This window comes from Scyliorhinus canicula, chromosome 1 (genome assembly GCF_902713615.1).
Source record: "Scyliorhinus canicula chromosome 1, sScyCan1.1, whole genome shotgun sequence".
NCBI lineage: Eukaryota > Metazoa > Chordata > Chondrichthyes > Carcharhiniformes > Scyliorhinidae > Scyliorhinus > Scyliorhinus canicula.
Window position 1 is genome coordinate 272,198,087 of NC_052146.1, and position 16,363 is coordinate 272,214,449.

General features: G+C 52.8%; 1 protein-coding gene across 1 annotated transcript; it reads left to right on the top strand.

The window, feature by feature from the left end:
- The first annotated feature begins 256 nt into the window (after positions 1-256).
- LOC119978075 (quinone oxidoreductase-like protein 1) lies at positions 257-1,626 on the top strand. Its single transcript, XM_038819460.1, is given in 3 exon segments — positions 257-376; positions 676-1,045; positions 1,048-1,626. Coding segments are annotated over 3 exon segments (1,041 nt in total). The 5' UTR covers positions 257-259; the 3' UTR covers positions 1,602-1,626.
- Positions 1,627-16,363: the final 14,737 nt, after the last annotated feature.

The following is a 16,363-nucleotide window of genomic DNA, read 5'->3' on the forward strand; positions in this document are numbered from 1 at the left end:
AGGTTAGGTTGATTCAGTGACCATGGCGACGCTCAGGCTGCACCAAATGTTTCGGTTATAAACAAAGGGAGGGATTTAACATCGTCTCGTCCCCCCCCCCCCCCCCCCCCCCCCCCACCCCACCCCCCCACCCAAACTCCTCTGCGTTATAAATATGCATCATTCCTGTCACACTGAGCATATGACGTTAGATTTTGAGCATTTAATTTAGAGAATAAAGAAAGTTGATGAAATAGGCGAGTTAACCATGGTACTCAAGATGAAAGGACGATATTACCAGTTGGCTGAAGCTAATGAAGACATAAAGTTTGTGTTCCAAGACAAGGAATCTGTCCCCAGTGTAAATGATCAGGAAATGAAATTAAAATCACTTATTGTCAGAAGTAGGCTTCAAATGAAGTTACTGTGAAAAGCCCTTAGTCGCCACATTCCAGCGCCTGTTCGGGGAGGCTGGTACGGGAATTGAACCGTGCTGCTGGCCTGCCTTGGTCTGCTTTCAAAGCCAGCAATTTAACCCTGTGCTAAACCAGCCTCTGTAAACCCATGCAAACACGGGGAGAATGTGCAAACTCCACACGGACAGTGACCCAGAGCCGGGATCGAACCTGGGACCTCGGCGCTGTGAGGCTGCAGTGCTAACTCACTGTGCCACTGTGCTGCCCTGTCAAAATACAGGTTAAAGTTTGTACTTTCAGTCCTGTGAATACAAAGCTGCTGATGGAGCGAAAATTGCAGGAAGATTTTCTACCAATTGGAAGAGAAGTTGCTGGAGTGGTTCTTGAGGTTGGACCAAAAGTGAGCTTCTTTGAGCCGAATGATGAAGTTGTGAGTATTCTGCCTTTGGGTTGTAAAGAATCTGGGCTCTCCAATACTCTGCTGGTTCATGAGCACAATCTTGTAGCTAAACCCGAAAATATGAGCTGGATGGATGCTGCAGGAACTATTCGTGATGGATTGCGTGCATACATGGCCTTGCACACACATTCTCATGTTAGCGCTGGGACAACTGCGCTAGTGATGGAAGGAGCAAGTCCTTTTGGTACCATCTTGTTCAATTGGCTCATTGTCGAGGAGCAAAAGTAATTTCTACTGCAGACAACCTTCAGAACAAAATGTATTTGGAAGGATTGATACCAACAGTTGCCATCAACTTGTCTGATAGGAAGGTTGACCTTGTGGACAGTTGTTTAGAAGAAACTGGTGGTCTGAACATTGTGGTGGACTGTGGAGTGCAGTTCTACAGCAAGGAAGATGAACCAGCTGTCAAACGGCATCTCCCACATAAACATGACATTCTCAGTCTTCTGGCTGTTGCCGGTCACTGTGTAACAACAGAGGAGAATCTGCAGCTTGATCCAACAGATAGTCAATTTCTGTTTCACAAAGGAGCAACCATTTCATTCCTAAATGAGGAAGTGTGGCAACTATCAAGCATGCAACAGGGGAAGTACCTGCATATTTTGAAGGATGTAATGGAGAAGCTGTCCAGTGGAACCTTTCAGCCTCAGTTGGATGAACCCATTCCTTTATATGAATCCACAGTTGCCATGGAGATGATTCAGAAGAAACAAGTCAAGAAAAAGCAAGTTGTTCGGATCTGAGACAGTGCTGTGATAACTAATTTCTGTGAGCAACTAACGGAGTGATTCTGTCTCCACAAACATGTTATTCTGGCCAAATCGTCAGTTTCAATTCCACTTGAACAACTTATTATAACCACGTATTTCCTTACAATGCTGTAGTACGTAGTATCTTTCTGAAAAGCTTAATTTTTACATCCTCTGAAATCATATCAAAAGGAATAACCTCTTAATTTTGCTTTACTACTTTGATGGCTTAAACTGTTCCTTATCAGTTCGCTTCAACAGCAGAATAGTTGGTGGATGTGTAATCAGAGTTGCAATCTCTACTCCCACATCCCGACAAGCAAGTATCAGCATTTTGTAATGTATGAACCATTAGAAAGCATTCACTTTTTTTATAGATATAAATGATTAAAACTACCTGCTGAAGATAAGCACATGGGTAAATTATTAAATTTATTCAGTGAGTGTTGCTGGAGACAGATCTCGCAAGTGTTGGAAGAAATTAATTAGACAGGATTACTAGAACATAATATTACAGTAGCACAGTCTGCTGTCTACAAGGTCAGCTCGGTTAAGGTAAAAGTTGTCTGAGTCAGCTGTACTGCTTTTAATGATGAACATTGTGAAGTGATAATGCAACCTCTCCTAATTCACACAACTCTCACAAAAGTTACCCTGGAAACCGAAGACAAATTTCTTACCTTGGATAATTTAAAACTATTTCAAACTGCACTGTGCAGCATTTCTCTCTGCTTTCAGGACCAAATGAAAAGAAGTTACTTTAGTTTGGCTCTGTACCAGTCAGTTTGTCTGAAATAAACTTTTTCTTTCAAGGACAAAAAAAGTGGAATATTGCGTACAATTCTGGGCATCATATGGGTAGGATGTGTAGGCTTTAAGAAGGATATAATAAAGATCTCAGAGAATTACTCCAGGAATGAAGGGCGAAATTCTCCGACCCCCACGACGGGTCGGAGAATAGCGGGAGGGCCTTCCTGACATTTTTCCCGCCCTCCCGCTATTCTCCCCCCCCCCCCCGCCCAACTCCCGACACGAATCGCTGCCGCCATTTTTTTTACGGCCGGCAGCGATTCACAGCTGTTCGATGGGCCGAAGTCCCAGCCCTTTACGCTGTTTTTACGAACGGCAAACAGACCTGGTCTGGCCGTTCGTAAAAACGGCAGGAACAACTCGCTTTTTATAACCATGGCACCGATTGGCACGGCAGTACCACGGCCGTGCCAAGGGTGCCATGGGCCCGCGATCGGTGGGCACCGATCGCGGGCAGCGGGCCCGATGCCCGCGCACTATTTGTCCTTCCGCCGCCCCGCAGTATCCATTCGCGGGGCGGCTGAGGGGCATCCCGGCCCGCGCATGCGCGGGTTTCGCGCAAATACGCGATGACGTTATCCGCGCATGCGCGGGTTGGAGTCTTCCAATCCGCGCATGCGCGGCTGACGTCATATGACGCGTCAGCCGGCGTTAACTCCGGCAAGTGGGCTTAACGAAATTCGTTAAGCCCGTGATGCCGGAGCTTGCGGCGTCGGGCTGCTAGCCCCGACCGGGGACCAGAATCGGTTCCCGGTCGGGAAGGGGCGCGCTGGCGTCAAACCTTACGATTTCTCCCGTTTTGGGAGAATCGCGCCCGAAGGATTTCAGTAACATGGATGGATTGGAGAAGCTGGGACTTCCGGTGGCGGCTATGAGGGAGTAAGTCGCGCATTTGGTGGCTCAGACTTTAAGACCTTTTTCCCCGACTTTTTTGAACTTTTAAGCGCTGGAGTGAAAAACAATAGCACTCGAAATCTGAATCTATACAGAGTTGTATGGACTTAAGGAGCAGAAGGGAGCATAAACAGGCAAAGAAGGGGCTGAACAAAGGTGGTGTGGAAGTTCAAGTGGGAGGAAAGATGGCCGATGAACGGACCACGGAAAGGACGGTCCAGACAGCACTGGACAACATGCTGCAGATCATGAAAGAGAGCTTCGCAGCACTGAAGCGGGATAATTTGGAACCGCTCCAGAAAGCGGTGGAGCGACTTGACCAAAGGCTGGATGCTCAGGATAAGAAGGACCAGGCACTGGAGAAGACAATGGAAGAGCAAGCGGATTTCCAAACGGTAGCGGACGTGGAAATTAATAAGTTGAAGGAGCAGCAATCAAGGCCGATGGACAAGCTGGAGGACCTGGAAAACAGGTCTCGCCGGCAGAATCTGAGAATCATTGGGTTCCCAGAGGGGGCCGAGGGAGTGGATGCCATGGCATATGTGGCAGACATGTTGCAGAAGCTGGTGGGGGATGATTTCTTCCCGCGTCCGTTGGAGCTGGACAGGGCAGAGTGCAGGCGAGGCAGCCACAAGGGGGAGGGCCCCCCTGGGCGATGGTGGTCAGGTTCCATAGGTTCGTGGACAAGGAGCGGGTTCTACAGTGGGCCAAGAGCACGAAGAGCTGCTCATGGAACAACAGTGTCCTGCGCATCTACCAGGATCTGAGCCAGGAGGTGGCCAGAAGGAGGGCAGACTATAGACAAATTAAAGAGATCCTGTTTAAAAAGGTCAAGTTAGGGCTACTTTTCCCGGCGCGGCTTTGGGTCACATACCGGGAACAGCAACATTATTTTGATGACCTGGAGGAAGCGATGGACTTCGCTAAGGGGTATGGACTGGTGCCGAACTGAGGACCAATGGACTCAAGTTAGAGTGTATTAAGGGATGTTTGCATTTGTTCACAGATTGCCCTTCGTGTTAGCGATGTCGTTCGGCATACCCTTTTACTTAAAATTGGGGGTGTTCTTGTGTTTATGTTTGCCTGTTTGAAAGTTAAAGCCAAAGTTATAGTTAAAGTTTAAGTTATTGGGTGCTGGGGGCTGTTCAGGTTCTTTTTGGGTTTTTTTCTCTGGGAGTGTTGGGGGGCGGGGGGGGGGGGGGGGGGGTGGTGGTAGCGCCCACTTCATTACACAGTTTGAATTGCACTATGGTGGGGGCGAGCTTTGTTTTTTGTTTGTTTTCTCTCTGTTTCGGTCCCAGAGCAATTATTCGAACAGGGCTGTTCTGGGGAGGTGGTGTTGATGGGCGGGGGGGGAGGGGAGTGGGGGGACAATAGGTGCGAGACATGATGGCGCTGGAGTTGAGAGCCACCAGGCTAGCTGCTTTGAGCTAGTCAACGGGAGCGAGGTGGGGGTGTGTATACAGCCAGTATATGGCAGGGATTAGGTTACAAGGGGTTGGTGCTGGGGGAGGGAGGGGGGAAGATGATCTGCTGACGAGGGAGGGAACTGAACCAGGTAACAGGGAAGGGGCCGGGGGTGGGAGCTGCCAAGAGGTGGACCAGGGGAGGCACGGCACATGGGCAGGAGGTGGGCCCAAGAAGGGGGATGGCTGATCGGTGTGGGGGTGGGGGGGCAGGGTGCCCTCCAACCAGGCTGATCACCTGGAATGTTAGAGGATTGAACGGGCCGGTCAAGAGGGCAAGTGTGTTCACGCACTTACGGGCTCTGAAGGCGGATGTAATGCTGCTGCAGGAGACTCATTTGAAAGTGGCGGACCAGATTAGATTACGGAAGGGCTGGGTTAGCCAGGTCTTCCATTCGGGGCTTGACACTAACACCAGAGGGGTCGCGAACATGATTAACAAACGGGTTAAATTTGAGGCGGACAGCACAGTTGCGGATGGGCTCATGGTTCGGGGCAAGCTGGAGGGGGTGAAGGTGGTCCTAGTGAATGTTTCCGCTCCAAACTGGGTTGATGTAGATTTCATCAAAAGGATTGGAGAAGCTGGGGTTATTCTCCTTAGAGAAATGAAGGTTGAGTGGATATTTAATAGAATAGTTCAGAATTATGAGGTGTCTAGATTGTTCCGATTGACAAAGGGGTGAAAACGGATTTATGGGATTGACAAAAGAACCAATGGTGACATGAGGGGAAACCTTTTTATGTAGTTCTGTTCTGTAACCATTCTATGATTCCATGGGCTTGCTTTCCCCGCCCTGTGTAGATAGGGAGGGCTGGTGGCTGCTGAGTAAATAGGGGGAAGCCACATCCAAGAGGTGGGCAGTCAATTAGTCCAATGGCACCACTTTGGAGCCATTTGCAATGACTCCAGTATTCTTCTGCATTGGATTGGCGAAGGCTGTCAGCTTACTTAAGGCAGTCTCCCAGCAGCAAGCTAGTGGGTCATCGTGCCTGAATCTCCATGCCCAAAAACAGAGTCACGAGGTGAAAGGCCACAGCTCCAGTGATCATTATTCCTGTGGAGATGTTTCACTACGCAGAACAATGCTTTTCACTGTATCTCGGTACACGTGTTAATAAATCAAATCCAAATCCATCCATCCATTATTCCTACAATCTTTGGCCCTCATAATTTCACCAATTCTGTGCAGGCAATGAAGGGAACTTTCATAATGTGGTGCATTTGTGTTTGCCTACTTTAGTCCTGTAGTTTCAGGAGCCTGCCTGCCATGTTTACAAGGATGGTAAATGGGGAGGTAGCCAATTAGAAAGCCACCTTTCTGAAGATTGAGCCTGAAGATGCGTTGCAGACATGGGCGGACTTTGGCCCCCCTATAGGCTGCTGAGGGATCCTGACACCCCCAGCAAATCAAGCCCAATGATTTCACAAAAATCTTTGAATGTTTATGAGGAGAAATTATAAAAATGCTGGGCTCATAGGCAAACCAAGTAGAGATTGTGGAGTTGATGCAGATTTATTTAGACACGATAGCTATGGAGAAGAACAAATCTAGCATTTCTGTACTACCAGATGTTTCACACCCTTTTGTAGATAATTTAGTAATTTAAAGTGTAGTACCTGTTGCAAGATAGGAAAATGAGGCAGCCAAGTTTCACACAGGGAAGTCTTACAAACAACAAAGAGATTAATTGCCATTTTATTTGAGTAATGTTAGCTACATGATGTAATATTATGGATTCTTTTGCATTTACCGAAGAAGGCACGTGAGAGGGCACCTCCAACAGCTTTGGATATTGGTCTCAATTTTGTTGTTGAGTGGGGTTTGAACCCATTAGCTTTATCTTGGAAGCAAGAGCACTACCACTGAGGCAAGACTAACATCTGCACACAAAGGTGTTATGTGTTCTTTGTGTAAATGCACAGCCTTAAACCTTCCATTGGAAGCACATTTTTGCATGGTGAGGATTGCAAGGAATCCTAGTAACTCTGTTTTCAGGCCGCTATTTTGAATGGATGGCCCAAATGCGAAGTCCCATGGTTGATATTCGCAACGATATTCAGCCACCGCCGCCCCCCTCCACAGCGCAATCCAGCCCCCCGCATGAAGGAAGATGAATGGAAAACTCTGTTTGAAGTGGTCCAGAAGCTGTCAATCAAAGGTTAATGTTTATAAACATTGTGGTTAGTTTCACAGCTGACCACTTAAAAATCACTCAACCGTAAAGGGAGATGAATGCTGACAGCTGGGAGTGTGTGGAAGCTGTCAATCACAGCCTAATAAAATCAATATCAGAGATAAATGAATGATTGGCTTGCAGATCAAAGATCTGAGGGGGTTTAAACACTACTGACTGTTTTTCTTCTTTCAAGGAATTGGCAGGTGCTGCTTCCACAGCCTTCAGCAGGTGTATTGCCCAGGTGAGTGTTAAAGCATTGATTTTTTTTTTCACTGCTTCTGTCTGGACTGCTCTCTAGCAGTCTCTCTTCTGAGGGGCTTCCTGACAGGAATCTGTTTTCTGGTGGGGGGGGGGGGAGGGGGGGAGTTTCTTTATTTAGGGGGCCTCTTTATTAATGGGGCCTGTGAAGAGTCTCTTTACTTAGGTGATCTTTGAGGGAGTCTCTATATTTAGGGGGTCTTTGGTGGGAGGAATTGGGGAGGCTCTGGTGGGGGCAATCTGGTGAGGGTGGAGTGGGAAGGTCTTGCATTTTTGGGGGGGGGGAGGGTCGCCCTCTGATGGACTTTGACAGCAACTCCCTGAAAGAGTCACCCCCTTGGCCCACCACAAGGTCTCCCACATCAAATACACGCTTGTCAGGACCAGCACCAATTCACGCCCATGTGGTTCCCGGCCCTGAGGACTGGAAAATCACAAGGGCCCTGAGAATATGGTGCCCAACCAGGCAGTTGGATACAAATAGGTCTGAATGATCCATTTGCATCCTCCCACTGACGCGGGGAGCAAACCTCAATCTTGACACGAGCGGGGGTCCAAACCATCGGAAATGGGTGCGATTCTCCGCAAATGCGGAGAGTCGTAAAGGCTGCCGTGAAACTGGCCGTGTTTCACGGCAGCCTCCGCGCCCCCTCCCGGGACCCGATTCTCCCCCCCCCGGTCGGGGCTAGCAGCGCGGCCCCGTGAAGAACGGCATCGCGGGCTTAGCGACCGTCGCTAAACCCGCGCGCCAAGTGTCACGGCGGCTGAAGGGCACGATGACGTCAGCCGTGCATGTACGGGTTGGACGGCTCCAACCCACGCATGTGCGGATGACGTCATCACGCACATGCATCAAACCCGTGCATGCGTGGGCCATCATGCCCCTCAGCCGCCCCTCGGACTGATCCTGCGGGGCGGCGGAGGAACAAAGAGTGCGCGGGTATCGGACCCGCTGCCCACAATCGGTGCTCACCGATCGCGGGCCCATGCCACCCTTGGCACGGCCGTGATGTGGCCGTGCCAATCGGTGCCATGGTTGTCCGGGACTGCACTTTGCGACCGTTTTCACGAACGGTGAGAGCAGGTGTGTTTGCGTTCGTGAAAACGGCCGTAAAGGCCTGGGAACTCGGCCCATCGGCCAGGGGAGAATCGCTGTTCGCCGTAAAAAACGGCAAGCAGCAATTTGTGTCGTGGGGCGGCCGTGGGGGGGGGGGGGGGGGGGGGGGGGGAATAGCGGGAGGTCGGGAAAAATGTCGGGAAGGCCCTCCCGCTATTCTCCGACCCGTCGTGGGCAGCGGAGAATCGCGCCCATGGTGATCGCCGACCCATTTTCTCTGGATTTTCCAGACCATCAGGAACTCCGCTACCAGTGACGCGAGGTGGAGAATCCAGCCCACTATGTATGTTGTGTACATTGCAGCTCATTTGGCAAATAGCTGCAGATGGCAGAAGAGCCCCAATTTAAAAAAAACTAATAGATTAAGTAGTGAAAGCAACAAATAAAAGAACAGACCTATTGCTGGATTAAAATACAGCTACTTCTTCCACTTTTCAAAAGGAACCTCTTTAAGATAAGGCTGCAGGGTCTCAGTGTCCGGTGCCTGATTCACAGAGACACTGAGCAACTGCTGTTGCAGACGCCGCACAGACAGTGACCCAATCCAGAAATCGAACCTGGGACCTGCCGCTGTGAAGCAACAGTGCTGGGTGTGTCTCTTTATTTAGGGCCTTTCTTTATTAATGGGATCTGTGGGGGGTCTCTTTATGTAGATGATCTTTGGGAGTTTCTTTAATTAGTGGGGGCCAGTGGGGGTCCCTGGTGGGGGCGGTTGGTGAGGTGGCTAGCATACATGCCTCAGCAAATGCAATGGACACACAGTTGACCTCAATGTTGAAAAATGCATGACAATTGCATAAAAATAAATGCTATGAGGGGCAGCTAAAACATGTGTTTCCATTGTTCAAATACTAATAAAGGTGATTTTCGACATCACTGAACATTTATTTCCAGGGCAGAACATAAAGTTTATTATATTATTAGGTGCTGTGGATTAAAAGCAAACCAAAGCTAAATGCAAGTTCACTGGTGTGAATATTGCACAGCTGCACAGTTATGCCTGCAGATTTATAAAAATGGACACTACTTTAAAAAATACAATGGAGAATGGACTGGAGGTTAGCCTACTTGCCTGGGCAGGACATTAAAATACAAACAACCTGTTGGGACATTCCATTGAGAAGACATTAAAATGCAACATGTCTTTCCTGTGGATTTAATGACTGGTATTGTCCAAATTACCTGCAGAAACTAGTACAGAATTCCCCTACAAGTTTCTTCACTTCAGAATGGAATGTCACAGAATTGTGATGAGGAGAATTCCATTCATTAACAAGGAGATGCAAATGGATGCAACTGAAACCCTGGGCGCGATTCTCTGCACCCGCGGAAAATCGTGATGTTGGCCGTGAAAACAGCCGAGTTTTGCAATGGCCCGACATGACCCATTTCCCGAGGTATTCATGTCCGGGAAATGGGCTAGGAACGGGGCCGCGTCAATCACGTGCGCGAAGACGCCGGAACGCGGCGACGCTACGAGCACGCCCACGTGACGCCGCCCGACGCCGTAAAAAGGCGCGGGCGAGCACAGAAACTGTAGGCCAAGATGTCGGAGCTGAGGAGAGCAGCCCTGCGATTTGTGGAGGCTGATGTGGAGATGCTGCTCGATTCCATCGAGCAGAGGTGGGGCATCATCTGCCCGCATAGAGGGCATCGCCACCCTGCCAGCGCGGTGCGCCAGGCCTGGCGTGAGGTTGCTGCTGCCGTCAGTGCTGTGGGGCAGACCCCTTGTTCAGCTGACCAGTGTCGGAAGAAGATGCACGACCTCACCAGGGCTGCCAGGGTAAGTGCCAAGAGGGTGCCCCCGGGTCACAACCATCCCTCCCCCCCTTTACTTAATCACCCAACTCCCCCCCGGCACGGGGAGTGGAGGGGGATTGTGGCAGAGTGAGTTGAGGGTGGTTCACAAAGCTGTCACAGACCCAGCGCTCTGGCCCCCGTGGAGAGATGCAATCGTCTTATTACAACTTGACCCCCAAACTGTACCAGTATCTGAACGGACTGCTGATACCTGCCGTATTGTAATAATCTACCTATGCCCCCTCCCCCAACAGGACAAGACCGCTCACAACACCCGTGAGCGCAACAAGACGGGAGGGGGTTTGCCCATCCTGCGGCCCCTCACCACTTTTGAGCAGAGGGCCCTGGACCTTGTTGGCGGATCTGCTACTCGGGAGATCGCGCAATGCGAGGTTGGCGGAGCTGCAACAAGTGAGACAACCCTGCATGACAAACACCCCCCCTCCCACATCCTCTGTCCCTTCACACACCCTGCCCACTGGGATACCTCCCCCATCCTCTGTCCCTTCACACACCCTGCCCACTTGGACACCTCCCCCATCCTCTGTCCCTTCACACACCCTGCCCACTTGGACACCTCCCCCATCCTCTGTCCCATCACACACCCTGCCCACTGGGATACCTCCCCCATCCTCTGTCCCTTCACACACCCTGCCCACTGGAACACCTCCCCCATCCTATCCCATCACACACCCTGCCCACTGGAACACCTCCCCCATCCTGTCCCATCACACACCCTGCCCACTAGGATACCTCCCCCATCCTCTGTCCCTTCACACACCCTGCCCACTGGAACACCTCCCCCATCCTCTGTCCCTTCACACCCTGCCCACTGGGACCGTCCAGCGCCTGGCCGAGCATCTCTAAATAACCCGTTTCATTCTCTTCCCTAGGACGTGATGCCGAACGACCAGGGCCGTCTGGCTCCAGACGGACACAGGCATCTGCCCCCACCTCACCCGGGGCCGCACGACAGAGGGTGCCTAATCAGCGGGGAGTCCCATTCTCCCCAACAGAATCTGTGGAGCAGGACGCCCAGAGGGCGGCGACACCGCTAGATAAAGAAATGGCCTGCGAACGCCCTGCGGCCTCTCAGCGGGCCGATGACATCGAGGAGGCGTCCACCCAAGACGACCTCGAGATTGCGGCACAGCTTTCTCCCACACCAGGGGTGGGCAAACTTTTCCGTGCAAGGGCCACATTCAGAAATTCACAATTCACAAAGGGCCGCATAGTATATTAAGTAAAATAATTACTTCACCCGGTTATGATTCTGGGCACCTCATATAGAACATAGAACAGGACAGCACAGAACAGGCCCTTCGGCCCTCGACGTTGTGCCGAGCAATGATCACCCTACTCAAGTCAACGTATCCACCCTATACCAGTAAGTAACCCAACAGCCCCCCCCATTAACCTTAAAAAAAAAAAAAAAATTAAAAAAAAAAAATTTTTTTTTTTTTTAATGACTTGGTGGGCCGCAGAAATACCTTTGGCGGGCCGCATGCGGCCCGCGGGCCGTAGTTTGCCCACCCCTGTCCCACACCATCCACTATCCCAGAGACACTCACCCCAGCTGGTCTATTTAGTGATGAGGCTCCTGGGTCACAGTCTGGGTCGCACATCACAGCTGAACAGGTACAGCAGGTGGAGGTCGGAGCAGCCGAGGGTCCGGACTGGCGGAGGCCAGGCCAGGCCCATCATGCAGCTGGCTCCCAAACGTTTTCAGAGTTCCTGGACTTTCTCAACCCACCCGCACAGCCGATGCATCAAGAAACCCAGGGACACAATGACGGGATGAGGGCTGTCTTCCAGACTCTGCAGACGCTGTTGGAGGAGTCGAACCGCGTCCACGAGCAGGGAGTGGTGCCGCTCATGGCAGAAACCCAGGCCGACACCGCACGGGTGGCATCCGCGGTGGAGGCAATGGGTGAAACGGTTTCGGCCATGGGTCAGGTTATGCAAGACGTTGGGCTTCACGTGCAGGCGTCATCCTCGGCCCTGGACAGGGTTGCCCTCTCACAGGCAGCAATGCGCCAGAGCCAAAACAACATTGCCGGCGCGCTGCGGGCCTTGGCCGAGTCTCAGCAGGTCATGGCCCAGTCGCAGCAGTCAGTCGCGGAGAGCATCAACCGCCTGACACACGTGCTGGATGGCGTCGTGCACTCACAGGTTGAGGTCGCACAGTCCCTGGCGGGAATGTCTAATTCCCTGGACTCCGTCTCTGCAAACCTTCGGATCCTGGTGGATACCGTTGCAGGCCTCCAGGACTGGCAGCGCCAGGTGTCGGTGGCGCGACGGGGCACCTCCCCGCTCGCACCTCTGTCCCAAAGTGAGGCCCGGGGGCCACTGGGCTCCCCGAGGGAGGAGGAGGTTTCGGGGCCCGTCCCATTAACTCCATCACGGGACGTCCCGGAATTCTCGGCCTCCCCCCGTCCCATCCCTGGTGCATCCGGTGGGCAGCAGGCAGAGCAGGGTGGCACAATGTCACCCGAGACGCCCGCAGAGCAGCCTGGCCCATCAAGGCCGGGTCGCCCCAGGAAACGCTTGCCGAAGGAGAAACGAGTCGAAGGGGGCGATTCGCAGCAGTCCTCCTCCACTCCTGCTGTATCATCTGGGGAATCACTTAGACGTAGTGGTGGGGCCCGTAAGGCAACAAAGTGAGACACTGAGTAAGTTGGCACGGGTGAAGGGCACAGTTTAGTTGTAGGGGCTAGGGCACCTGTAAATGTTTGTTCACATTAAACGCACTGTTCCACCTTACTTGTAATACCGTGTGATTGTTCCACAGCCACAGGATTCGTGATGGTGACCGAGTGTCGCTGGGGTTGACGAGCGGTGAAACTTCGGTGCCGGGTGTGCAGTCCCTTCCCCCCCACCCCCTCCCACAGCTAGCCCACGCGGGCACGTGATAGAGTGTCCGTGACGATCTCAGCAGCCACCAAGGTGGATGGTTCAGCTATTGCCATGGGTCAGACTCTCTCTAACGATTCTGAGATCACAGCTCTTCGCAGAGCGGGCTGTCATCATTCCACATGGCACTGATCACACCCGCTGACACAGCCATCGATGTTGTGCCATACCGTCTGGACCCAGTAGTAAGGGTGATGTCTAAGTGGAACAGTGTACACTGAGAGGGGTGGGGGGCGGGGGCTGTGGTGGTGGCAGTTGTGTGTTGACCCTCTGCACGACTAGCGATGCAGGTGGTGGTTTGGTGTTCAGCAGGGACGTCACATGCGACGCGTGAACCGTGCTGCCACCAAGGCGCTGCGTGCCCGCCGTCCTTGCCGGGTCCGTCGTGCCGCCTCCTGGACATCACCAGCATCTGGGTCGTGTCTGCATGCTGCGCCCGCCACTCCGCCAGCCTCCTCCTCCTCCTCCTCCCTCTCCTCCTCTGTGCTGGCACCACTGCCACTGGCTTCTCCCTCCGCCTCCTGCAGCTGGTCATCTCCCCTCTGCATCGCGATGTTGTGCAGCGCACAGCAGACCACAACAATGCGAGCGACCCTGTCAGGCTGGTACTGCAGGGCCCCTCCGGAGCGGTCCAGGCACCTGAATCTCATCTTCAGGAGGCCAAGGCAGCGCTCCACCACACCCCTGGTTGCTGCATGGGCCTCGTTGTATCGTGTTTCCGCATTGGTCTGAGGCCTCCGTATAGGCGTCATCAGCCAAGACCTCAGCGGATAACCCCTGTCGCCTAGCAACCAGCCCCTCAGCCAGAGGGGACGCCCCTCAAACATCGCAGGGATGTAGGACTGCGCCAGTATGTAGGAGTCATGCACACTCCCTGGGAACCTTGCACAGACGTTCATGATCCTCATGTGGGGGTCGCATACCACCTGGATATTCATGGAGTATGTCCCCCTTCTATTTGTGAACACCTCCCTGTCCCCTGCAGGCGGGCGCATGGGGACGTGAACACAATCGATTGCCCCCTGCACCATCGGTATCCCGGCCACGCTGGCAAATCCACGAGCTCGTGAGTCTTGACTTGCTCGGTCCTCGGGAAAGGTGATGTAGCAGTCCGCGATGGCATAGAGGGCGTCGGTCACATCCCGGATACACCTGTGGACCGATGACTGGGAGATCCTGGAGAGGACCCCGCTCGGAGACTGGAAGGAGCCGGTCGCATAGAAGTTAGGAGCGACCGTCACCTTGATGGCAACCGGGATCGCGTGTCCTCCCCCCGTTCCACGTGGGGCGAGGTGCGCCACGAGGTGACAGATATGTATCACCGTCCGCCTACGCAGCCGGAGTGTCCTCCTGCAGGTGATGTCCGTCATTGTTAGGAAAGAGATCCGGGCACGGTACACTCTCGGCCTTGGTCGTCGCCTCTGGTGCCATGGCTGCACCCTCACTCTCTCCTCCTCCCCCTCCTCCTCCTCCCCCCCATGCTGCTCGACGACTGGCAACTCCTCGGCCCTTCCCTCTGCTGCTGCAGCTGGCCCTGCATCCACTGCGGGTTGTGGCTGTGGATGCTGCTGCATCTCCAAATGCAATGCAGCGGCCCCAACCACTGCGCAGAACATCGCCGTTCTGTTCGCAGACATTGTGCTAACCTACAGAAGGGTGGTGGGGGGCAGAGAAACGGGACATGTTAGAGGGAGGTTAGTCGACACCTCGGCAGCCGCCTGCCACGGGATACCTGTGTGTCCCGGTGGCCTGGTCGCGCTGCTGACACGCGGGCAGCCTAACCCCTGGTCACTTTCTGCAACCAACGGGCAGTTAACTACGTCCTCTTCAGCGGTGCGTCAGTGGCCTGTGGCCGTAAGCCACAGGGCAACCAGCGGCCGTGTCCTCGTGACCGGCACGCCATGGCATGGTGGCAGACATTTTGTAACCGGGGTTGGACGGGTCACTCGCTCACTCTCTCCCTACCCCCTCCACTCCCATTCCCCCCCTCCGTCTCCCCCACTCCCCCCTCCATCTCCCACACTCCCCCCTCCGTCTCCCCCACTCCCCCCCTCCATCTCCCCCACTCCCCCCTCCGTCTCCCCCACTCCCCCCCTCCGTCTCCCACACTCCCCCCTCCGTCACCCCCACTCCCCCCTCCGTCTCCCCCACTCCCCCCTCCGTCTCCCACACTCCCCCCCCCCCCCCCTCCCCCCCCGCTCTGGAACCCCTCCCGTTCTCAGGGATGCCTTCCCCGTTGTGGCCAGACTCCAGCAGTGCGCTGAGCGGTGCGCTCACCTCCTCGAAGCTCTCATCAGCCAGCACGACTGGTTGACGAACTTGAAAAGCAGGTGTGTTGGCCGGTGTGAAAACAGTGCGTGATGACGTCGGGACTTCGGCCCATCCGGGCCGGAGAATAGCGGGGGGCCAATAAGTAGCGATTCTGGTCGTGTCGGGGGCGCGTTCGAGGCCTTTGCCGGAAATGCCGACGTGTAGTTTGTGCGGGGTTCGGAGAATAGGGGAAGGGCGTCGGACCAGCGTTGCCATGAAAATTTGCGCGGCCCGCTATTCTCCGAACCGGCGTGAGTGCGGAGAATCGCGCCCCCTACACTCAGGTCATCAGGGAGAATTTGTGTAGACAATGAAAAAACAGATACTGTGGTTACCTAACAGAAGCCAGTTTATGTTAAGGAACATTTATTAATACACATATTGAAATCAGTCAGTTTGTCTGGGAGACAAACAAGACTCGGAGGGTAAAGATGCAACCCAGAAAAGGAAGGACCCTGTCTGGAATCAACTAACAGGCAGAGAAGTGAGGCTAATATTTCACCTGTCAATTTGAAGAACTAAGCAAGATCTTTGCTACAGGAGCTTGATTGCACTTTGACTGAGCAGGGCCAGAAACCTACTGCTGCAACTAGTAAGCCACTGTGATTCCTTCACCAGAAACTTCCAACCACAATTTCTTCAGCGGACCAAAAGGATATCATCAGGCCAGCAAGGATCCAAACTTCCAACATGAAAGACCCTCAAGTATAATAGGATGTTTGGACTTTTTAAAAACCTAAATGCATGCTACCTCTTTTGTAATCATCTTTTCTTTTTGTATGTGCATGTGCAAGTGGGTGCTGTTGTGAATACATTTGGGTGTTGATAAATAAACAATTATTCTTGCTTTTTTAAAACTTATAAGAAAACTTGTATTGTTCTTGAGAGTTGCAGTGCTCGAGGGACTCAAGCCCTTCTTTTTTAGGGCATATCAATCTATGATCAGGCAGAAGGTAGATAAAGGGGGAATAATCCTGCCATCTCTCTCCTGTCTATATGGACAAATTAAA